Raw genomic sequence first — 24,892 nt, 5'->3', positions numbered from 1 at the left:
ACCACTGGGAAACAAGTAGTAATCACTGTCAGATGAACAGAAAGACTGATCAGTAGGGTGCTACTCTGTGGCTATCAAAGTAAAGAGACCAATAACTTTTTTTTTTTTTTAAAAAAAGCTCCTTTTAAATTCTTCCATGTATTTCTGGAAATGAGCAACATGCAGCAGTGGGGCCTTTCTGAAAACACAGTTACTCAGAATCTGACAAAATTTTATACTCTAAGTTAATTTTGGCATGGAAAATAAACTCGGAGAGAAACTTCTCTGTTTATTGGATCAGAAAAAAAAGCATAGCTGCTGTAGAATCATCTCGTCTTATGTGTATTAAGTACAGTGCTTGGAATGATACTGCAGCAATAAATTCAATTTGCAGCAGTAATAGATATCTCTGTCAACAAACAGAAGGCAAAACAAAATAAACAACATTAAATAAAAACTTCTTCAAATGATTTGTCTTAATATTAGAAAAGACTTACTTATTTCTCTAACAAAAAGGGTGAAATACCTTCTCCAAGATGTGCCCTGTCACACCACTGTGACTCTAGCAACGAGTGACATTTTCTCTGGTATTCCTTTTTTCCATGGATGCCATAAAGTGCATCGCATGAATATGAAGTGACATCTTTACTAACATGTGGTACTTACTTATCACCCACAATTCCCAAGTTGATTGTTGGATAGCCATGTTCTTGGATTGTAGCTAGGAGAGTTGAACGGTTACTGTCTCGAATCTTTCCTGGTAAGAGGTCATCTTCAGGATTCAGTAGCTATAAAACCAGAAACAGTCTTAGTCAATCTCCTTGGAATACTGTGCTTTTACACAAGTGAGAATTTTCTTTTTCAGATTGGACAGGATATTTTTAGACACATATCATAAAATGTATGTATAAGGTGATTTAGTGAATTTAAATTAATAATAATATGTAAAGTACTTGTTTAGCCCAATCATCCATGTTGTTTCTTTCCTTCCTATCGGTTCATGTCTGCAAAACCTTCTTTCTTGTTATGAATACCTGGCTTCTAATCTCAGACATTAGCAATCAAAACAAAACAAAACAAATTTCCAAGTTATTGCTTCTCTTTAAATAGTTTTAAAGGAACCTCACTGATGTTGCTAACTAGATTTAAAGGTATTAAAGGAAATTTTGAAGTTAATTGTCTACTTACCAATACGTTTTTTAAATACAACAATCTGCATTAACAGACAGAAGCTTAAAGCTTAGTTCTTATATCAATTACTGTTTTGGATGAAAAACTTTCTCTCAAGATGGTATCATGGCAATTGCCTTACATGTGTCATGTATTATGGAAGCTAAACTACAAAACATACATATGTAAACATACGTTTTATATATATATTAGGAACTCTTTTGTAGGATATAGAAGAACGATACAATATTGACAGGAGATAAACAATAATACTGCTAATAAGAATGTATCTGTCAAAATTACAGCCATAACATCAGGTAGTCAGGTAAGAATATCCAAAGGTGGAGTAAGGCTAAATTTTATGCTTTGGCTAGCAGCTCTGTTTCTGTGCAGACTTTCATAGAATGTTTAAGAAACCCACTGTGCAGGATCTTTTTTAACATGAAACAAAAGAGAATGCCCACAAGGTAAAGAACCCTTTAAAGACATATAAGAATCTACAATCATACAGAAGTTACTAATCATCATCTCATCTCTAATCCTTGTAGCTCTGTGGATTCGTTCTTTAGTTAGTCATATGTTTCCTGCATGCCACACCCTGTCTATGCTACAAAACCTGGCAAGATTCTGTCCCAGCAAAGCTGGCCTCAGCCACCCACAGTACCCAGAAGTCACCTTCACTGGGGTTGTGGAAGTTGTAAGGACATGGCCAGATGACCAAATTCAATATATTAGAAGTTTTCAAAATCTTTCAAAATTCAATATATTCCAGCTGTATGAGAATACAGCTATTGACTTAATGTTTGCATCTGTATTTCCAAAAGTTTGTCTCAAAGGACAGTCAAAACTGCATGCTGTCTTTAAACTTCAAGCTGACTTTATCTCAACCCACATGTTGTTTTGGTTTTGTTCTTCTATTCTTTCTTTGCCCTGCTGCAGGAAGAATTGAGCAGGCACAGTTGCTGGCCTGGGTCAACATATAACATACGTAAAAGTAGTAAATTAAGTTAATCTTGAACCTGATTTTTCTGATGTAGTTAAGACAAACCAATTAGAAAGCTAGTCTGGAGTTCTATCAACAGGAGAGGGTCTGAATTTCAACATATGCTACTATCAGAAAAAATATTAAGGCACAATACTACAGCAAGGCATTTGGTAGTACTATTCAGTTTTCAAAGACAGGTTATCTGCCATTTGCACTACAGCTACAGAGGAGAGCTGCTCAAAAGAAACTACTCTTCAGTCATGACTGGTAGTATGAATTAAAACCCTGACTACTCCACAGGTTTTCCCTTGCTGGCAGGAGGAAAGCAGCTGGCAGATGGTTGGATAAATTATCAAAATTTTGGCAAAGATAGTGGGTGAGACCTGTGAGAGAGCCTCTGAGGGAGAAAACAAGAGCAGCTGATCATGGGTTGATCCCCCACGGAAGTAAAAACACTGTCCCAAAGAAGATATAGTATTTCAGACCATAATTCTAAACAAACTTTTTTTACCTCATTCCCTGTTGACATTACTGCCACCACTGGAAACTTGTTAACTTCTACTTCGGTTACTCCAACAGTTGCTAAGAGACCAATCTCAGATGGACCCATGTGGGTTCCTTTAGCCAGCACACATTCACCTCTTTTAATGTCATGTCCTATAGGTCTGAAAATCATAGCACAGAAAAAAAACATGAAAGAGAAACAGAATGAGATTCAAAGTATCTTTCCTTGATTGGTCTTGCTCCAGGTGAGGAGTGCCCATGGATGTCCATTAGTCAGATTGTCAAAATATCTGTACTACTCATTAGAAAATGACCTTAAAAATCAATAGCCTTTCTATTCCTTACAGAGATATTTTATCGTTTACAAATACAAACCTGATATCTTGGCCTGGTCGAGCTTGCACCAGGATTCGAACCTCTAGTTCTTCAGTGCCCTACAAAGACAAGGACATCAAATAGAGTCAGCTGAGCTATTCAAAGAAGATTAATGTTTAATTTCTCACAAGTCTACACAGCTTAAAGCACTCATTACACTGAGACTTTATCGTTTAAGCATCATATTGCTCTCCTGATTTATCTGCCAAGATTGTAATACAATGTATGCTAAAACTGAACAGCATTATAAGACATTCTCTCTTTAATGAGCTCACCATGGAAGGGCCATCACTGAATATGTAGTTATAGCTTCCTTTTTTGTTTTAATGATACTCATGTTTATATATCTTTCCTACTCTACATTCTGTGTCTGATGATTTGGTATACTGAGTGGATTCTTTCTATCCTCTCAGCCAACTTGATCTGGTTGAACAATTTTGAAGATGATACTTCAAAAAGACAATAGGTCACTATGTTAGCAGAAAGGTGGGAAGAAGCTATATGATTTAGCTCTTTCAGGATTTTCATGTAGATTCCTGTAGTGGAAATTCCTATTTCAGAGCCTTGTACAAATCAGAAAGAGGCTTATTCATCTTGTTTATTTACTGCGAACCAGAGACAGTGGCCTGAAAAGTCTGATGCATTTACTTCTTCAGAATGTCAATGGTCTGGTGATTCATTCAATACCAATAAATGGCATATGACCTATATTGTTAATATTTAATTTTAAGCCTGCAAGTGGGTTGATCACTCAGCTTTGAGATAGTGCCAGCCTGTTAGTAGCACTAAATCTAAACAGATTTTGTTTTTACATTATCATGTAGTGCTTCATATTTAAATACCTCAAAGTTATAAATCAGACACTAATATTACAAGACAAACTAAGCATGTCAGGGTCATTTAGAATTTTTACAGGAACAATAGTGTTGTATAGGACACTGGGACACGTATCTTTTCTTAAAGGTGATATGGACAGCATTTTCTGAGTTCAAACTTTAAACTTAAGGACCCAAAGTTAAAATTAATAAATCTTTTAATACAGATTGTGATTCTGTTTACCTACTGTGAAAATTTAAACTCCCGAAAACCAGAAAATTACTAAATAAAAAAATTCTTACTTTATCCCAATATTTTCAAAATATGATTTTATTGTAAATTCTGTTTCTTTAAACCTGCTCTTCTTGCATAAGAGAAGATATGATTTTTGGCTCTGAGTGTTCAAAATGGTGTGCTGGTGCCCAGGATGGCCTTTTATCCCCCTTATTGCCATCTGAGGCTGTAAAAGCTTGCGATAAAAATTTGGGGCAATGGTTAGTCCAAGAATGATTTTATTTTTATGACACTCTGGAATAGTTGACCAGTCATGAAGATTTGAAATTTCCATATCTTTGATAACATTTAAAGATAGATAGGAAGATTTTAAGGGAATCAAGAGGAGAGCCAATGATACATTTGAGTAATATAAAAAGTCCTATTTAGGACTCCGGGATTAGGGGAAACAAGAAAATAAAGGCTTCTGAGGAATTCAGTAATCTCAGGTTTGAAAAGTACCATGGACAGTGTGACTGTGGACAATATGTTGACGTGCAGAGACTGTTATTTATGGACTTGATGGATATCTGAGAATCCTTAAGGAATACGAGACAACTCAAGGTGGCTAAAGACAGGGCTTGTAGAGAGGTATGGCATTTTGCTGAGAACATCTTTCATTTGGTGTGTGTCAGGTAGCTTTCTTCTTGCTGTGTATTAATATATTTTGAACTATGTCTGAGTGGTTTGTTCTGATGGTTGTTAACAGTCAGCATCCATATGTGATGCTTGGTCTTTTTTTGGTTGATCACACTGGACTCCTTTCTCCTACAAGGTGACATAAAAACTCAAAATGAAAAGGATGTAGATACGTTTCTCAATTATTGTGCGTTTGGCAAGCTGATGAGAATTTTTCTTCCTGACGGAAAACTGTAATTCCTTTCAAGCCTATGACTTTTACAGTCATTTGGGGAATGCTTGCTATGAAATTTAAGTACTGGTACCACAATCAGAAGTCAGGGAGTGAGTTCCTTTTAAAAATAATCTCTTTTCGTAAGAACATTTTTTAAATATTAGAGATTTAATTTCAGTTAAATCCCAGCCCTGAAGGAGTTCTTAACACTAAAAAGAAAAATATTCTTGGTGTAGCCATCCAGATGTGAAAAGGGAGAGAAAAAAATAACATATTAATTAAACTGTACTAATTATTGTGCGCAGGATTAGCAGAGTGGCATATTCAAAGACAAGCTGAAACTGAAGAATTCCACCTCACACTTAGAGGCAGAAAAAAGAAATTGAAAGTAGCTGATCATTTGAGAAAAAATTCAGAGTTTAAGCACGTAGCCAGATAACCTGTTCTCACATGCAGAGGAGAATACAGACATAAGAAGTGGAAGACAGGACAGAGACATCCAAAGAAGTAGAAAATACCAGGTTATCATGTATGTTGCTCTACAATGTGATAGTCCTCTCATGATAAAGTGGGCAATGGCCACAAAAAACTTGCTCACTAAGGCTAATGGAATGAGTAATAAGCAGTGAAGGCAATGGTGTACTTTACAGATGATATAATCTATTCATACACATCTGTAACCTCAGAGCAGTACTGACTCAATAATTTCTCTGACAGGAAGAAGGACAGCCTAGACAGCTTGCTGAGTTCATTAGATGTAAAGATATATACTATATTTATACTATATATATATACTATATATTTAAAGTAATAAGGCATGAGAAAGGATCATGAGAGTATGTTTCAGTTTTTGCTGTCTTCATCAGCTCTGAACACTAGAATTCATCTGGTTATAGCCCGGCTGCAATCAAAAGACAGCACAGAGCTATGGTGAAATGGAACACCTTGTCAGAACAGCAGCAGAAGAGCAAAGACTGATTTGAGCAGAGAACCATACACGTAGTTCATTCCAAAACTGAACTTGGAAGTTGTGTCAATAAGAGACGTATCTTCTTGCCTTAAAATCTCTCAGAGGGCAGCAAACGTGAGGATGGTATCCTGCAATCACAGCTGGGTAAGTGAAAGTAATGATTCAGAAAGAATTCTCTGAACACAAAGGAAGTTCAAGATGGACTCTTTGCAATAAAGGTGTTTATAGAGAGCTCCTGTGTTTTGCAAAAAGCACAATTTACTTTGTTAAGACAACTGTGCATACAGAACTAGTACTACATATTTTTTCTGTGGTATTTTGCACCATCTGTAGGGTAGTGCACTAATATGATTTACAGGTATGCTGGAAAATCTGTTCAAGTCAAACAGAGTTAAGTTTACATTCTGGGGGCATATGCACCTTACCCACTTCCTGAAGATTTTCCTCCATTTCCAGAAGTCTTAAATTTAGCAATTTTCTCATTTTAAAGGAGCACAAAGGTCTATTTAAAAAACTTAGTTGTGGTTTAAAAAAATTTGGGAGGCACTTACTTCCCCTGTTTCATAAGAAAACCCCTTATTCTAGACAGATGCCTTGGAAGGTATGCGTACAAGACATTCTCCCAAATCCACCAAATTCACCTTTGTTGAAATAAGATCAATTCTGATAATACAAAATTATCTTCATAACATAGTTTAAAAGAACTGAAGTCATCCCATGGATTTTGCAGCACTTAAAACAGTCCACTTTCCCACAGAAAATCATATTCAGCTTTAATTACATCAGCAGTAATGCTGCACTGTAATATTTCAATGTATTATTCTGGGATCAATATGTAATTTAAGAAAAGTTTTCCCCTTCTTGCTTGGTGAAGTTGCCACTACTCTGTATTTTAAAATGTGAATACAGGAGGCACTCACATTGGACTGTAGTCATGGATCTCCAGAAGGCATTTGCCTTTCACTCAAATCATGCTCCCAAGTGTTTTGGTGTCAGGATTTTTTTGATGAAAAATCAGTCAGAACAGGTAGGTCTGTGACACTGTTATCACAGCCTGAAAAAGTGAGAATTGCTACTAGGAACTCATGCAAAAATCCTCAAACTTCTGAGATTATTGAAAAGTTTTTCTGTAGAACAATCTTTCATATTTACAGGATTGTATCGTGAGCCATTTTCTGCTGAACGCAAAAGAAAAATGAGGTTTTTAACTTGTGACTCACATCATCTGATTCCCTGATGAGCTCTGTATCTTCCACTTGCACCACTGCATCAGCACCGCATGGAATTGGAGCACCGGTTGTAACGCGCATTACCTGACCAGGCATCACAGTCTGTGTTGGCTGAAAAATAAAAAACCAGAAACTAATCTACTTCTGAAAAGAACACTTTCAAACCACTTGACTTTTATGCAAATAATCTGAAAGACTAGAATTCTCACTTGCAGCATGACTCTTGATATGCTGCGAGTGATATCAACAGGTATAATAAACTCCAATGTATTTAAAGATCATTAGGTCTTTGCTTCACATCTGGCTATATTTATGTGGTGACATTTTAGGTGGCTTCAGTTTTTTCCCCCTTAGATTTCTATCGCAAGAATAACTTTCAGAAGAAGCAAGATACTGATACTCTGGTTGGCTCAGAAAAAAAACTGGCTTAGAAATTTAGTGGTTAGATTCCTCCTCGAAACTTAGATGTGCAAAAATCCAGTAATTCTCTGTGAATATATATGTTTTGTAGAGTAGTCTAGTCCCCAGGGTTGAAATTTATGTGCTTTGGTTTGGTTGGATTTTTGGTCTGTTTTGTTTTACCAGCACACTGTATATGGAAAACTAACAGCTTATAAGCATAGTAATGTAACCAGTTGCTTCATTTTTAAGCAGATTTCTTCACACTGAGAGATAGCTCAACACTAGTTCACAGAGAATATCTATCTTTGTCAGGGTCAGTTTAGCAGAGTATAAAATTGATAATGTTCTACAATTACATGAAGTCACAGAACATCAAAAAATTTCAGCAGAAGCAATACAAAGAACAGAAAAATATCAGAACAACATGATAAAACAAACGACTTGTTTTTAATAATATTTCTCACCAGGCAGACTATTTTAACATACACTTTTAAAAATCCAGAGTAAAACTGTAATTTGACAATAACTACTTAATAAATAAATAACTAAAAGAAAAATTTCTAAAAAAATGCATTTAAAGAAGCTGATATGATGACAGCACTGCTGGCTCCCCATGGCACTGTAAGTAAGCCTGACTTATTTAGGTTTTACTGTTATTAGTGAACATGTGCTACACACAGATCTACACAGCTGTGATCAAAGCAACATACTCTGTATGTGTCACACATATAATTCATGTGCAGATTGACTCAATATTCCATATGCAGCATTGGAATACATCCAGGCCTTCTCAAACTGTGATTTGACAGCAACCCACAGGCCTGCAGGCAGTACTGCCCAAGCACTGTTACCTGTCCTGCCCAGCAGTCCTTTACTCCATGACTTTTGACAGGAGGCTGTTGACACCTGCAAACTCTAGACCACTGGCCAACACTTCAGCTGCATAAAACTGTTTGTCTTGCCTGTTTTGCTACTCCACTTTAGCACTGTCATATCCTCTGAAAGGTATTACTTAGAAATGTGTGTATTTCAAAGACTACTTATTGGCACAGAAGCCCTAGGAAGGGGCTGGGAATGGTCTGTACCTGGCTTACCACAGTTCACAGTGACCTATGTATCCCAAGAAACAACTGAGCCTGGAGCTGGTTGAATCTTGACCCTTTTCCACAGGCAATGTAAATCTAACATCCTTCAAGAACATAAATCAAATGCTAAAATAAATTTTAAAAAAAATCACACTTGCCATATGTCACGGTTAGTGTGTTTTTAGGGCAAGATTCATGCTATACTAAAGTAGATATCCAAACCAGATGACATAAAAATACTACTTTTTAAAAATAGTATTTATTTCCCACCACAGACTATGCAAGGAGCTGTGGATGGATAGTAGATACTACCATTTATGCTGAAGCTGCTTAAAAGGCAAAATAATGTTGTCTAGTGTGTTATTTTGATTTTTATGAAAAGAAATGTTGCAAAAGGCAAAGCTTATGCCTTGGATTATGGGAGCTCTTCAGCATATTGTTGTAAATATAATCTAAAGATTTATTACAAATAGGTTATATTGTTTTGAACTAAGTATCGCTGACTTTGGTGACAAATTTCAGAGGAACAGTGTATTACATAAAAAATGTCTCCCATTTAAAAAGCACCACGAAGAATACAAAATGTCTACATTGACTGCCACAAATCAGTGCCTATGGTGATAAAATGTGCTGTAACTAACTGTGTTTTCGGAGTTTACTATTAGATGAGTTAACTTTTCGAGATGCAATGATGTGATACATTTAAACAAATTTATGATACAATAACAACTGCTGTTAGAATTGGTTATGTTGCTTATATACTTAATTTCCTTTTTGTCCTCTTGGAATTTGATCAGATTAACTTTATGAACAAAATTCAACCATCAGATTTGCGTGTGAATCTCCAGGGCTGTGTTCTTCTGTGCTAGAGACTATGAAGATAAAGAAATGATTGCTTCTTAGAAATTAATATACAACAATTTCACAGAAGCTCTTTTAAAGGCCTTTGAGATCTCGCTTTTACCTGGAATAGGGCAATACTGGTTTCTGCCCTTTGCCTTCATCAGTGATAATCTACTAAATTTTAGTCACTGAGTAAAACCCAGAGATAATCTACTGAGCACAGCCCTCATCTCAGGCATTTTCTCTTACACACAATTACACCTCTCCTGCGTGATTTACAATGAGCCATGCTCCCTTCTGTAAAAATGCCCAAGTCAGTGGAACCAGGGAAAATGTCTGTTTTTCATCCTGTATTGTAACTGGCTAGTCACAGTGCCTCTTACAAACATCTTTAGAAAGTCTTGCAGGAAATGTTATGCTTCGACTATGTAAGTCTATAGGAAGAAAACCAATCTTCCCCATCTGTTTCAAAGGCTATGTGGATGGCTTGTTACTAGTCATCTCAAGTGTGCCCTAACCTTCCCAAAGCAGGATAGTGTCTGAAAGTTTTCCTTGATACAAAACAAAAAAATGGTTGTTAACATGAACATGATCACCTGGAAATGGAATTCAGAAAATAGTACATAATTTAAAAATTGATACAGAAATGTCCAACTTGGCTATATGGCCTCCTGGCAATTCTCAGTCCCATTTCTTCATTTCTACTTAGTACTTACATAACCTTTTTCCCTACAGGAGGAGCCAAACCTAAAACTATTTTGAACTCCCTGCTGTGAATCATTCTGTTAATTGGTCTGTAACATGAAAGGCAGAATGTTGCTGCTGACAGTGGCTGAAGGGTGAAATGAGACTGAGGAGCCTTCCAAGGCTATAAATAATTTCTTGGGAAGGAGATGAACCTGAAGATGTGTTGGCCCAAGAAAAAAACTTTGACCAATTATTCAGAGGTCAACAGCCTTGTTTTTCTAACTTGCCACTGGTATTTCCAGAAATACTCTCTCTCTGCATGCCTCCTCCCACCCAATTTTTGTTCCTTGCCAGAGAGGCTTCCTATTCCCAGTAATCTGGGAGGACAGACTGTCCCTGTAGAGAGATATTTGTGAGCTCTTAAACTTTGTAGGAGGAAGCAAGTTCCCATTTGCCCTTTTATCTTTTGTACAAACCTGCTGAACTGATTAGGATACTGAAACACTTTAGACCTCTAATGGGCAGTCCTCCCCACTAGAGACAGCTTCAACAGTACTGCTTTCAAGCACCACTGTGCTGTGGTATTTAACTAGCAAAATGATAATATTGATGACAGGGGAATAATGATAGGAGTGATAATTCAGCAGGTTGCTCTGCTGGTTCTTGCTATTTTATAGTGTCCATAGAAAGGGTTTCTGAACTAATGCTTAAAAATGCAGTCAAGAAAGGCTAAAAATACAAGGCAGGTTAAAAAAATTCTGAAGTCATTAGTTTGCCCCTTTTTTTTTTTTTTAGTATTTAAAGTAGTTTTTACGTATTTTGTACTACAGATTCATTAATCCAAGTTCACATGAATATAAGTATTGAGAAGGTGTCTGTTATACCAAAGTATAATTCATGATGACGGATGGGACTTAAAGCAAAAATAATTTTCACAGTTCTCTGTACCTGTCATGATTAGCCAAATTAAAAGTCTGTTATACATTTAGAGGCAGTTCAGCTCCATTTAAAAAAAATTGAATAATCCTGCAACTGGTAATACTTCTAAAACCTGACACAACTTCTGAAATACGTCAATTCTACTTGGATTTTTTTTGTTTAGAAGTCAAAATGGACACACTAAAATCCTCATTAAAACCAATCAATCCTTTGTTTTGCCTTCTACTTTTCCCCTTTCTCCATCATTTCACATACAACACACAGAATTATAAACAGGGCCTTGAAATAGCTGGAGAAATATTTTAGATTAAATTCTGCTTTCCTAAACAGAAGGTGGCAGGTAGGATTAAATTGACAGAATAAGAGTGGTTGAACATAACTGATTTTTTTCCTATTACCCCAGTATATACAGGAATTTCATGAAATGTAGTCTTGAGTTTGAGAGTAAATTACAAATTGTGTCTATATATGCACATTTGTAGAGCACAGCAGGTTACAAATGGGTCCTGCCTCAACTTGCTCTTAAAATCAATCCACACATCTGCTAAGGTGCACAAACACTCTTCTCAAACCAGTCTCAAACAAGGCTGCTGCCAGGCTTCCTCAAGATTGCTCTGATCATTATCTATCTTTAAAAACTTCATGCTAAATTTTTACACTTCATTTTGCAGGTATCAGTGTGGAACGTGCAAGCATCTTATGGAAACAGTTATTGGGCTGACACCCTTTAAAAATCTGTCAGCAAGAAGAGGTTAAATTAGGCTTTTCTTTGTTTATGAATAGTTCAGCCACGAGAAATCTTATGTCCCCAAACATTGTACTAGGGCAGACCATTACTCTATGCACTCCTATCAGACATGTCAGCACAATGCTCTGAAGTATTTTGGGATATCCTTGTTAGTTCCTTACATAACTGTACTACCTCACTTTCTGAAACCATGTCCCAAGGCACATAGCAGGAGGGTCGGTACAGCTGTGTCCTAGTTCACGCCACATCCAAGAATACTGAATTTTGGAGCACTAGGAACACTTGTAAAAAGACAAAGCAAAATCTTACAGCAGAAAAATACATAAAAAAGAAAGAAAAAAGAAACTGTGCTCACCTGCTCACCGGCCTGGGATTCCCCTATGATGAATCGATCTCCCGGGCCATCAGCAGCTGTTAAGATGGACAATACAAATGGTAAAAGATGAATCAAAACAAATGATGACATTATAAATTAAGAATGGGAGAAATAAAGATGATTTAAGATTCGGTTCTTCAGTTTCAGCATTACTAAGGTTATAGAAGTTCTGAAAACATTTTACATTTTAGGTCCTTTGAGTTGTATTTATTATTTTGAAAATTACAGGTTCTAGAGAACAGGGTATTTTTAACTAAAAATTTCTGGGCAATATGGGGTCAAGTAAATGAAGATTAGGAGGAATTACATTAATAACAAAGATTTAAGAATGTTCATGAGATTATTTTTATAAAAATTTTCACCGTGAGCAAACCTTTTTTAAGTGAAAGCAACACAGGGGAATCATATGTTTCGCAAATGTATTATGTACTTCTTTTTCTAGACAACAATGGAATATTGACATTTCCAGATTCTATCTCTATCTTGGAAGGAAAATATGGAAAAGTGCAATGATTACAGACTGCATAGATGACCACACAGTCGTGAAGAGGAATAGGGCTAAGATAATGCATTCTGGACTGACACATTAGAACTTTGAGTTCTGTTTCTTTCTGTAACTTCAGATTAGCACTGATCTAGCTACCTTACACTTCTCATTGAAGCAATACTGAAAATTAAGAATCAGAGATCACGGATTTAACAAGTCTCCAGGACTTCCAATTTAGCAAATCTGTACTTTACAGGGACAAAAAAGGCACTATTACTTATGAAATTTAAACTCCTGACTGCCTCAAAGGTCTTTCAGCAAGTTACATTCATGGTATTATAGGCTTTACCATGACGTAAAGCACGTATGAAGCACAAGCAACTCTGGTTTTCCAAGCACAGCTGTCATGCTGCCAAGAGTGGTCAGAAAACCCAGGTTAGTATGATCACACTTAAATATGTATTATTATTATTTTTAAATCTGTAGCTGTCAAAAGTTGATTTACCAGAGATGAAGTCTAATCAGTGACAACCGTTATCTTAATACCTTCTGTTTTACTTCAAGAACCCTGAATATACACCTAGATAACCTTATATTGAGAAGAACTGCTTTCAGGAAGGATGCCCATTCAGAGTGCATAATGATTTATCACATTTGTACTCAGGCACTGGCTGCAGCTTTGCAGATAATTATCTATGGTACTTAGCCATGTCTGAACGTAATTTTAAAAGCCTATCAAACATACTAATCTATGAGCTTTAGAACAAAATCTAAAATAAGAAAGTAGAAAAGCACTTTTCAACTGGTTGTCCTTGAATAATGCATTTAATACTAGTGAAAACAGTTGTCAGACCTTCACTGAAAAAAATGCACTTGGATGATCCAGCAAAAGAAGAGAAAGAAATCCCTCACAGCAAAATTTTTTTAAATCTGATAAAATACTACTGAATTAGATTTTATTTCCCCCCACTGGTAATAATATGAAGGCAAAGTTTGTAGATGATGTACAACTGACACAACTTGAAAAAAGGACAAGGTTTTGGGCAGACAGGTTTATGTAACTGAAAGCTAATCCTTAATTTTTTGTAAGAAATATCCAATAGTTAATATTGTATTCAATATTGTCTCTGCCTACAGGCGGTTTTTTTCATATCCTAAGATAATGAGAACAAAAAGAATAGAAAAAACCAGAAGAGAATATAACTGCCTGATCAATTCAGGACTGACCAAAAGATAAAGCAAATAATTAAGGGAATTGTTAAAATGTCTTTGAAACACAGACAGGCTTGGGGCATCAACCCACCCTCTAGAAAGTCTTTTCCAGTGTTTGACCACCCTCTTGGTAAATAAATGTTTCCCAATGTCAAGTCTAAAGCTCTCTTGTCACAGCTTTGAACTATTCCCACACATCCTGCCACTGGACACCAGCGAGAAGAGATCAACACCCCCCACTCCCCTCCTCAGGAAGCTGTAGAAAGCTGTGAGGTCACCTCTGAGCCTCCTTTTCTTCAAACTAGACAAACCCAAAGTCCTCAGCTGCTCCTCATAGGACATTTCTTCCAGTCCTTTCACTCAGCTCTGGACACACCCAAATATTTCAGTGTTACTCTGCCTGAATCCACTGCAAAAATTATGTGTGTGTTGTTTCTGACAGAAGCTGTTGAAGACAGTGTTCATGATCATTCTGTTCATTCTGCATGTTTACTCAGATTGTACTTGTGCTTTCCCTTATCCTGCAGCAATCAGGTTGCAAGACGGCATTTGCTTGATCCCAAGGCCCTTGTCACTCAGTGTTCTACTCAGAGCTCACCCTCTTAGCTTTTTTCAGTGTCACATAACCTGTATTTCTCTGGCTACATCTGCACCCCCATTTTGGTCTGCCTGTCTCTCACACATAGACCACAGACAGCTGCAAACTCATCTTGTAGACCTGAAATTTTATAGTGGAAGCTATTGGACTACATCCATTGACTACGTTTTCAGACTATTTCATGGACAGTTGCTTTCCATTGTTTCAGCTGCCAGCAACAAAAAGGATATTTTAATGTCCCCAGAAGGAAGTTGGGTATTGTGTACAAATTTCAACACGGTGTTACAACAATTGGACTGCTACCACAATTAAATCACTACTAGTATATTGTTCAATCCTGTATATTTTAAATTTTCTTCACAGATATCTGAGGTGAGCATCATTACTGTTACTTTACAAAGAAAAAAACTGATGCATGGAGAAGCAACTGGTTCAAAATGATGTAGCACTTTGTGGCAAAGCACAGTATGAATTCAGGTCTCCTGGGAAACCATATTCACTGCTTGCAATGAGTAAAGTCACACTACTCATTTTCACAGAACACTTCACCGAATATTCTGAGTTGGAAGGGACCCACAAGGATCGTTGAGTTCAGCTCTTAAGTAAGTGGCCCATACAGAGATCAAACCCACAACCTTAGTGTTATTATCACCATGTTCTAACCAACTGAGCTAATCTCAGGGTCATATATGGCAGCTGCAATATTTCTAAAGTAAAAATCAGTTCTTCTTTTGAGGTGTGTCCACAAAAGAACATTCTTGTAAGTTTTTTCAAAAATTCTCTAATGCAATCAATAAGATATTCACTAATAGGAAGTTGGATCTGTAACGGTTCAAGAAAGTAACAGATATGTGAGAAAATCCCCATTAAATCAACAACAGAAGAATACAAGAAGAATCTGTAATTCAGAAACAGATGTTCCATTAATCTCCTGAATTCTTAAGGAAATGCAAGAAATGCACTAGCAACAGAGTTGCACGTCTATGAGCACACATGGATGTACATTTGCTTGTGGACATATGCATCCACTTAAAAGACCTGAACTCAGCTTTATGGCCTTCCTTCAAGACAGTTGAATTCTATGTAACTGTGACTTCAGCAATGATCTGAATCAAATCTAAAGGAAAATAACCATTGTTGGATCCAAAACAGGTGAACTAACATGTTATAAAGTGGTTTTCCAGACACTGTCTACAAAGTGAGTGTTTACCTCTGACAGCGTAGCCATCTTTTACTGATGCTGGAAATGGCGGTAGATTATCTTTTGCATATACATCTTGAGCAAGGACTCGGCCCATTCCATCTAGAAAAGAGAAAAGACCATGCTCCATGTCATTACAGCTAGTGAAAGGGGGAAAAAAGTTAACAGCCATGTGCTCTGATAGGTGAAATGTGTATGTATGGGACACACAGATCTCTCAGGCTTTTGATTTTTGCCTCTACATAAAAGAAAAAAGACTGGAGTCTGAAAGTACTGATAAAGGATTTGTTCAGTAAGTCTGTGCTCTGGGTTATGGTTAAATTGCTGACAGCAGATTTGAATGCCAAGTATCCAAATCCAAAGGTTTAGATAAAAGCTCTGCTGTAGGGTCAGACAGAAAAAACAAGTATTTGCTTCTTTAAGCCAAGTTTTTCTCCTAAGATCTTTTAAAATTATGTATTTTCCTTTATTTAAATTTTTATAAAATTTTTTTTAAAAGCTTTTAAAATGACATTTCAGAAATGAATCTTGTGTGCAAAAGGTGAGAGGTGATGGATTGAGGACTTGTCAGTAACAATGGACAAGTTTCATAAATTGACAAGAAAGTTTTCCAATAGACTAGCTTTGCCTAATTGCTGAGAGCATTTCTGCCTAATGGAGGGTGAGTGAACATAAGTGTCAGGATTATTTATGTAAATTTACAATGTTATAGTTCTAAATATTTTAATAGCTGTTTCAAACAGATCCTTTTCCTTCACTTAGTGACTATGACTGATGAGTTGTAATTTGGCTCAGCTTCCCTGTAGAGATTGATATGAGTTACTTCACCCTCAGTCAAGTGGCTGGTACTTTTATGGCACCAGCAAGAGCCTTTTTTTAGTGTAATGTGGAACAGAATGGAAAATATGTAACTTACCCCTTCAAACAATGTAAGCATGAAAAAGCATGTTCATTACATGTGTGATTAGATGGATTGGAAAGGGGTATATGGGTCAGAACTACTGAGATCGGCTTGATTCCGGTATGTCTAAGTAGAAGGGGAACTCAGCTCATAAGAGGCCACTGTTCCTAGGGTGCACAGGAAGGCAATATCCAGCTGAAAGTATGAAGGAATGAGAGGATGCATGAATATTTCTACCTGGAGAATTTGCATGGATATGTGCTTTAGAGATTATGGTCTTCGAGACACGCCAAAAAAGAGACATGCATGAAGTATGTTTCTTATTTTACAGACAGGGAAATCAATGTGGTTCTGGATTCCTTGGGAAGGCAGAAGGCTTAACACTGCACACTAAATGGACAGGTCCTGTTAAAAAGTGCACCTACTCGATTTGAAAGTGTTCAGCTCCAGTGAAGTGCTATTATAATGAAGATTTTACGTATTAACACAAAGTGATTTAGCTAGCAATTAATTATCATAACTATAACATCATTGTGTTCACATCCATATGTATTAACTTTCAGCCTGAATTTAATATTCACGCTGCATTTCTGAAATAAGTATTGCCATGAAAATGCTGATAAAACCTGTTAAAGCAACTAGAAAAGCACCTTTGTGATGGACATTAATTCACCTGTGCATTACTGCTTATCACTGTCTGTGATACACAATATACAAGTTATTAAAAGTTCACAAAAGCTGGTACACTTACACTGAATAAAAGAATGCAGAAACAGACATTTAAATTAAAGCACAGAAAAGGCAGCTATCAAAGGCCTAGTAAAAACACCCTTTGTTCCAAGATGCATGAAATCTCATACAAAAGTGATGCTTCTAATTTTAGCAGGCATGTTGTGTCTTCCTTTTGCTTCTTGTCTGCATGCAAAATCACACCAATTAGAGCAAAGTTGAACAGTATGTTCTTGGCAGAATGCCAAGAAAGGAATAAATGGCCAGACAGTAATGGGAATGAATTTTATTACAGGGAGAAAAATGTTAGAATTACTTGGTGAAGCAGCCTTAGGCATTTAAAAATGAAGCAAGTCAGCAACTTGGACAATCTGAAATACCTCTGTACTCTCTTTTACTTAAGCAACTATTCTAAAAATACAGTTTGACCTTATTTTAATTGTAATTCAAAAAGATGTTCTGAATTATTTTAATGTCATCAAACTACCCCTTGTGATGTCCACAGCTTTTAACACAAAATGGAAAACTACATTAAACTCACTTTTCAAATGTGGTTATTTGCTAAAGCTTAGGTGATGGCACTGGTACAATTCTGCAAAGAACTTTGGTTTCTCAGGGTATTGATACTGGGGCACAGCAAATAGACAGATCTTGTACCAAAGGTGATGGATTTTGTAAATACTGCCCTGGTAGCACTTCACTGTGATATGAAAAGTCAATGCTATCAAAAAAATCAGTTAGGCTCTTGGACTAGACCTCCTCTGTTCTCAGGCTTAAGCTTATGCTTAAGCTCAAAAAGTGTAGATTGCTTCTGCATTGCACTTTTATTGTTAATTAAACTTAAATGTATCTTCTTAGTTTCAGAAGAATAATCATAATCATGTTGTCTAAAGGCTTATATGTGTACAGAGCTATGCTCAGGTAACTAAATTTAGTTGAAATAAAAGGCTAATTGGGGGCTTCAGACCAGATATCAGTGATGGCAGGTGGGAAATATGCTTCAGACGCCTTTGGTTTATGGCAGTTCTGTAAAATGTTTTAGGACTGTCCATTTTTTATTTTAATATGAAAGAGGTTAAGTGATCTATTGAGTCACTGAGCAATTTAGCAGTGTGAAAGTCATGTTTAAAAGATAACTTTACTTATCCTCCCCCTCATGATAGGAGAGAATAGATAGATTTGAGAGACTGCAGCATACTTTGACTTAATCAAGAACAAAATCAGGACTTTACTGACTATTTGTACAGAATAACATTTAGCAGCTTTATTTATAAGGATGAATGCTATACACTATGTTTAGTAATGTAACTGAATCAGGTTAATTCAGCAATTTGCAATCCTAGAACTTTATACATTTCACTTTCCTTACAGAGAGATTGTGCTCCTGAAAGATACTTTTGAGGAGCTCAGTGTTAATTCAAGACACAAAACCACACAGAAAACAAACACAGTACAACAGTGCTTTTCTGAGTACAGTTTAAGACCTCCAGAACTACATTTTTATTATTTTCCAAAACTAGAAGTACATGAACTGAAAAATAAATGAATCCATAACTAAATGAAAAACTCAATCTTAATTCATTGCAATCTTCAAAATTAACATCAACCATACATGTGTGTGCACATATGCACATGTGCACACATACACACACACACACATATATATGTGCCTATACAAAACAATCCTATATACTTGTCTGTATAACATTATGGTGATCACTTAAGAACTTCTGAAAATAAGTTTTCATCTTGAGATTTTTATCCATAGATTAAGGGAACTGAATTTGTACTATCACAGACACAGATATGTCCTTTAGGATGTTTCCTATAGGCTAAATCCTGAAATTTCATATGATATACTTGAAAATCTTACAGTGCTAAAAAAAGCGTATACTTCTTGAAAAATAAATTGTGAGATATAATTTTGCACTACACTGCAAAAATATGAAGGAATATGCCTTTGTTAATATCTTCATTATCGGTACACTTATGTGAGCATGAAATCAGACTCTATCTCTGAAGCTAACAGGTGTGATAATACATACAGTCTGCTAAATCAGTATGTCAATATGAAGACATCTTGAAAGTTTGCGGCAGCACAAAGATTTGGTGAAGAGTATGAAAACTTTGAACTTTCAAGCCAGAAGACAGAACATTCAATTCAGAAATCATTTGGACCTCTCTGCTATCTCCAGTCCACCAATGTCCTAAACCGTTTGCCTCCTGAGGCTGATAGTTCCACTATCTCTTTGCTCACTACCTTACCTTTGGACAATCTGGAAGAATCCCTGGAGGAGGTTTCCTCTCCACTACCTACTTCAGGTTTACTTGTCAGCATGCTTCCAGCATGGTTTTGCACCAAGAACATTCTCCCAGATAATGGCTAGGCTTGGTGTAAGGGATAGCAGAAGCAAGGGAAGCACCTAATAGGCATTATGAACACCCTATTTCAGGAGGGAGGATAGTTTAGCCTCAATAAACATGAGAGGTGCCCTGTTAATCCCTTTTAAGGCCAGAAAATGGCTTCACCTATCCCTACTTACTTATGAGTATAGGCACAGTCACAAAGTCTGATATTTTGCCTGCTGTTCGGTGTCTTTGTTTATTATAAAGACTGTATAAATCAAAACCAGTTATGCCTTAATTACAAAGTTTTGATAAATCAAACATTAAAAGGAAGTAAGAAAATGATCAAATGTAGTGGTAGAATAGAAAAGGAATTGTCGTGTTTATGAGAAGAAGGGGAAAATTCTGGAATCTATAGTAGGCTAAGTAGAAACTGGAAAAACAGACTGAGATGAACTGTTAAAGACATGGAAAAAAGTGACCTGGAATCTATAATCACTTTCCTTTGATCATTAATCTCAGAGTGGAAAGGGGCTTAGTGAGAATCTCCCATAGTAAAAGAACAGAGTAAGCCAATCACCGTACAACTTGGAGCTACTTGGCATGTTCAAAAGTCCAGTGTTAACTCAACCACTGAGGCAAATTATGGTTGAGTATAATATGTTTGCTGCATATAACACAAACCAGAAGAAAATTCATTTACACACTTTATTAGAGTTCCATTACAGACTCCTTCAGGGAGCAGCACTGAGGTCAGTTGACATTCTCCTTACTTTGAAAGGAGATTTCCTATATTATTGGCATTTTCTAAAGCAGCTTCTCCTGGAGAAAGTACTGTTTCATTTACCTCACAAAATTAGTAGAAGAGAAAGTTGTCAAATATGGAAATAATCACCCTAATCCTCACAAAATATCCAACTTAAAATACCTCTGTAATTGATGATTTCTGTTCCAAGCACTGGGGTCATCTCCAGAACTGTGATGAAGGCCTTGTCCATAGATGTCAATGGGAATGGAGACATGCGGTGTCTTCTTGCTACCTTGGTAATGTCAACAGCACTGTGACCTGCAATGAGAAAGAACTAAGTTTATGTATGCTACAATGTGCAGATTCACATAGTGATGTTAATTTAAACCACTTTACTGAAACTAATCTGGCACTTTGGAGTAAATTAAATTAGTTAGTTATCATCATTGAGCATTCATGTCAGACACTGGGAAAGCTCTGTATTCAAGTAGAATCAACAGAGATTTAAAACTAACTGCAATTTACAGTTGAAAAAGTTCACAGAAGTGTATATCCTTATTTATAATGAAAAACATACCAGAAGTCTTGATGAGCACAAATCCAAAACAGAAACCCTTCAAGATGATTCAGTATTTTACATTGAGGATGATAATCTGAGGCTAATTCAGTTCTATGAACTATGAACTCAGGACGATTCACTCCATTCTGTTCTCCACAAATACATCTCAATATGCTCTGTGCCATGCACAGATAAAACATAAGAATGGACATTGTGCCAGTCTGTAATCCAAGAGTGAGATGGGAGTCAAAAGGTTTGAAAGGAGGATAGAGAGAGCACAATGAAATCACTGGGCAGTCAGCACAGTAGACAGTGTTTCCAGCTAGTGGGCATCCTACCTATTGTCAAGATTTTGTAGTCACAATAGCAAAGTGTTGTTTAAATGCATAATTTGAGTGAAGGCAACAGGACAACTTAATGGAAGCTTACTTTTCCCAACTATAAGGGACAGGTAGGGGGAAAATATCACAGAAGTTGTTTGAAAATGAAGCTAGCAGCATGTTTGATTTCATGATACTTACTGAGAGAGTAAACAAGGAGACAACAAGATTTGAAGGATTTTGGAAGTGAAGATAAGCAACTGAAGAGAACTATTGCATGACTACATAAACTAGAGTAACACACACAAACCAAAAGATTAAGACAATTACACTTGCAGAATATCTTGAACGGATTTACCTAGAACAAGAAGGTATTTTTGAGAGCCAAAGTGGATGATGTTCTAAATGTAATATGTAATGATATTCCTAAAGCAACATAAATTATAATAAGAAAGCATTAACAAATAATAGGAACTAATTGTTAATTACATGATTTTGCTCTGCAGTAGCTACCTAAATATCCCATTTGCTGCTGCACATGCTTTCAAATTCTGGAAAAAAATAGATTATTGCTTTAAGTGTAGTCTTCTAATAAAAAATAACTAAAAAATAGTAAAACAATCTCACGATATAAGTTCTTCCTTCAGAAAAGAAGGTTTCCTAATTAATCTGTATATCTGATACTTCTTTCAGCACTAACACATGCTTGCCTTTTGATGTGGTAAATTGTTCATTGATTACTTTTTGCTGTCAACATAGTAACTATCTTTCAGAGGAAGAAGTAGAGACAAGGAAAACTGCCCACCTCATTTTCCTAAGAAAGATTCTGGAAGAAATGATTTGAACAATCTCTGTATGTATTTGGAAGATACATGACCATAAAACCACGCACTGTGAATTTGTCAATCACAAGTAACTTTTAATTGACTAAATTCCTATCTTTAAGATTGTAGTTGGCATTCTGTGGAAGACAGAAACAGCCAGTGAGGTATATTCTAACTATATTAAGACTTTACACACTCTTACACCTCACTATATTAAGACTTTACACACTCTTACACACTCTTACACCTCACTTTCTCATTTGCAAACTACGGAGAAGTGATCCAAATTTAACTATTGTAAGATAAAAGTGTAACTAATGGAAAAACTGCACTCCTGCTTCCAACAACAGGGATCTTCCTAGTAAGCTTGCATTTCCAATTATTATGCCTGTATTTTGTTAACAACCTCATTAAAAAGGAAAAGGAAAGGGAAGCATTTGTCATATATAGTCGAACTTCCCATACCCTTCTCTGTATAGAAAAAGAAACCCTGCTTAGCAGCACTGTAAATCCTGCAGGTCCAGTAGATTCCACATATTTTCCTAATGCTTTCTTGTAAGTTGGGAAAAATGAAGGAAGATGCTAGGAAGAAATATGTGTGGCAGTGAACAACCTTGATGCTGCAGCCATTAGATGCTTTCGTGTTTTAGTGCTACCTAAAATTCACTGTAAGCTACTTCAGAGACTATTATTTTACTTCTTTAACCCTTAAAAAGTGAATGAATTCAGAGGTTTTGAATGCTTTGAATGGTGCCCAGAGTACTACCTTCAGATGTACAAGTCTGTCCCTAATACATCGTCATTTGCTTAAGCCAAAGATTCTGTTAAAATCTGAGAAATCTCAGAGAAATCTCTGACAAATCTGTCTTCTTCAATGTAGATAAAATTTCCTAATCTCTGACACCTTTGTCAAACACCAAAAGTAAACCCCATTATTACTGCAAGAGAGGCCAAGAAAATAAAGCATCTCTAGGTTTAACACTAGCATGAATAACCTTAACAAAGAAAGGAAGAAAGATGCAGGTGTAACTACTAACCCTTCTCTCTCCCTATTTCTTCCTACAAACAAATGCTAACTGTTCTATTAGAGGTATCACACATTTAAACAGATCCAAGAGATAAACAAATAATGATTTTTTAAATTCTAAAATTATTAAATGGTACTTTTTACTTACAAGTAAGTGACATTAAACAACTCCTCATACTTTCCCAAGTTATCTTTCACTAATGTGAAATGTCAGATGGTTCTAAAAATAACTACTTACAGCAAGCTGCATTTTGTATGACAAAATAATCCTCTAGCTTAGAAGTGGCTAAGTCAATTGGTTGCATAAGGTAGAAAATTCCTGACATCCTTCTCTTTTATCACCAAAACAACTTCCTATTGCTGTCATTACACATATATGTATACACACACACACAACACACACACACGCACACACGTATATGGTGGGTCAAATTTTACACTAGAATAATTCCCATAAAACAAAGGAAAAGAATTGTGCAAATTAAAGAACACATCATTTGGATAAATCTGAATTCTTAATCTTTGCATTTTTTTGTTTGGTTTTATGTAATCTAACATTCAAATTAATGCTCATGAAAATAAAAATCATGTATAGTCAATCTGAGAATTTCCATTTCATTGTCTTTAAGTATTGATTCTTGTCCATAAAACCTGGACACACATGATCATTTACAACAATACATCGCCACAAACACAGACCTCCATGTCATTAGAAAAACAACTTGGAAGAATACATTAAAAGATGTCTCTCCATCAATACATGAACAATGGGAGCTGTTTACACTTTTATCTTTGGACTGAATTTCACTGTCTTAGGTTATTAAATTTCATCTGCAAACCCACTTATGTCCCAACCATATACTTCTGATCTCATTATCATTTGCTGTCTCCTGAGCAATCTTAGTTTCTCAATAGAGCTATGAAGTTTCAGTACGTACTTGCTCTGAGGATGTTCTCCTTGCTGCTGCACCTAGACTGGACCTGCAGAGAGAGCACGGATTCTATGAGCTACAGAAGTTAACAAGAATGCAAAATACAGAGATAAAATGGGCAAGCTCCTGGGATCTAAGACAGAGGCTATACATATTTTCAGCAACATTCTTACATATTTTGCATGAGATAAGTATATTTATGCAGAACAGTAGTAGCTGATGGTCAGAATCTGATACAAGCAATTTGATTCCACACCCTTCTCATAAGAAACAACATGGCCTAAGGACAGTAATAGGGAAAAGTCAAAGAACAGAGTGTTTGAAGTCACATGTTAAGCTCCAGTTTTCAACAAAAAATCCACGTTTTCTTATACAGTTGTAATTACAGTAGCTCTGAATCTAGGTCCTATGATTAGACAGAACACTAACATAACTAACATATATTATCATGACTTGATTTAACATTCTATTGTTGATATATTCAGGTACTACAGAAAGAGTTTAAAGTATTCAATATTCAATTTCAATTGTGTTGATTCTGAAAATGTTTAATAAGAATTCTTCACAATTGGATAAGCAACTCACAATTGTATAAACAGCTCCTGGCTGGAGCCAGATAAATTTACGCAGCTGTTCCTGTTTGGTTAAAAGAAATGCTATGTTCAGTATAAATTTTACAGTGCAATTCTAGTTTAAAAAGTAACTGTGTGAGAATGGCAAATGGTTTCTCAATAAATTCCTTGATGATTAGCTGCCACTGTGCTATTCCAGATA

At 36.1% G+C, this 24,892-nt stretch overlaps 1 protein-coding gene across 8 annotated transcripts in view; it reads right to left on the bottom strand.

Annotated features, from left to right (window-relative positions):
- GPHN (gephyrin) overlaps positions 1 to 24,892 on the bottom strand; it is a 282,387-nt gene that overhangs the window by 29,461 nt on the left and 228,034 nt on the right. For all 8 annotated transcript variants that reach the window (XM_027641753.1, XM_027641758.1, XM_027641759.1 and 5 more), the window contains 8 exons: positions 24,125 to 24,167; positions 20,637 to 20,774; positions 15,742 to 15,834; positions 12,214 to 12,269; positions 7,146 to 7,265; positions 3,014 to 3,072; positions 2,646 to 2,799; positions 646 to 767 (listed from right to left, as the gene is read on the bottom strand). In XM_027641753.1, the coding sequence (XP_027497554.1) occupies positions 646 to 767; positions 2,646 to 2,799; positions 3,014 to 3,072; positions 7,146 to 7,265; positions 12,214 to 12,269; positions 15,742 to 15,834; positions 20,637 to 20,774; positions 24,125 to 24,167 (785 nt within the window). The remainder of the gene's footprint in view (positions 1 to 645; positions 768 to 2,645; positions 2,800 to 3,013; positions 3,073 to 7,145; positions 7,266 to 12,213; positions 12,270 to 15,741; positions 15,835 to 20,636; positions 20,775 to 24,124; positions 24,168 to 24,892) is intronic.

The sequence above is a fragment of the Corapipo altera genome, unplaced genomic scaffold, assembly GCF_003945725.1.
Source record: "Corapipo altera isolate COAL_440 unplaced genomic scaffold, ASM394572v1 23b, whole genome shotgun sequence".
Classification (NCBI taxonomy): Eukaryota; Metazoa; Chordata; class Aves; order Passeriformes; family Pipridae; genus Corapipo; species Corapipo altera.
This window is presented reverse-complemented; position numbering and strand designations above follow the sequence as displayed.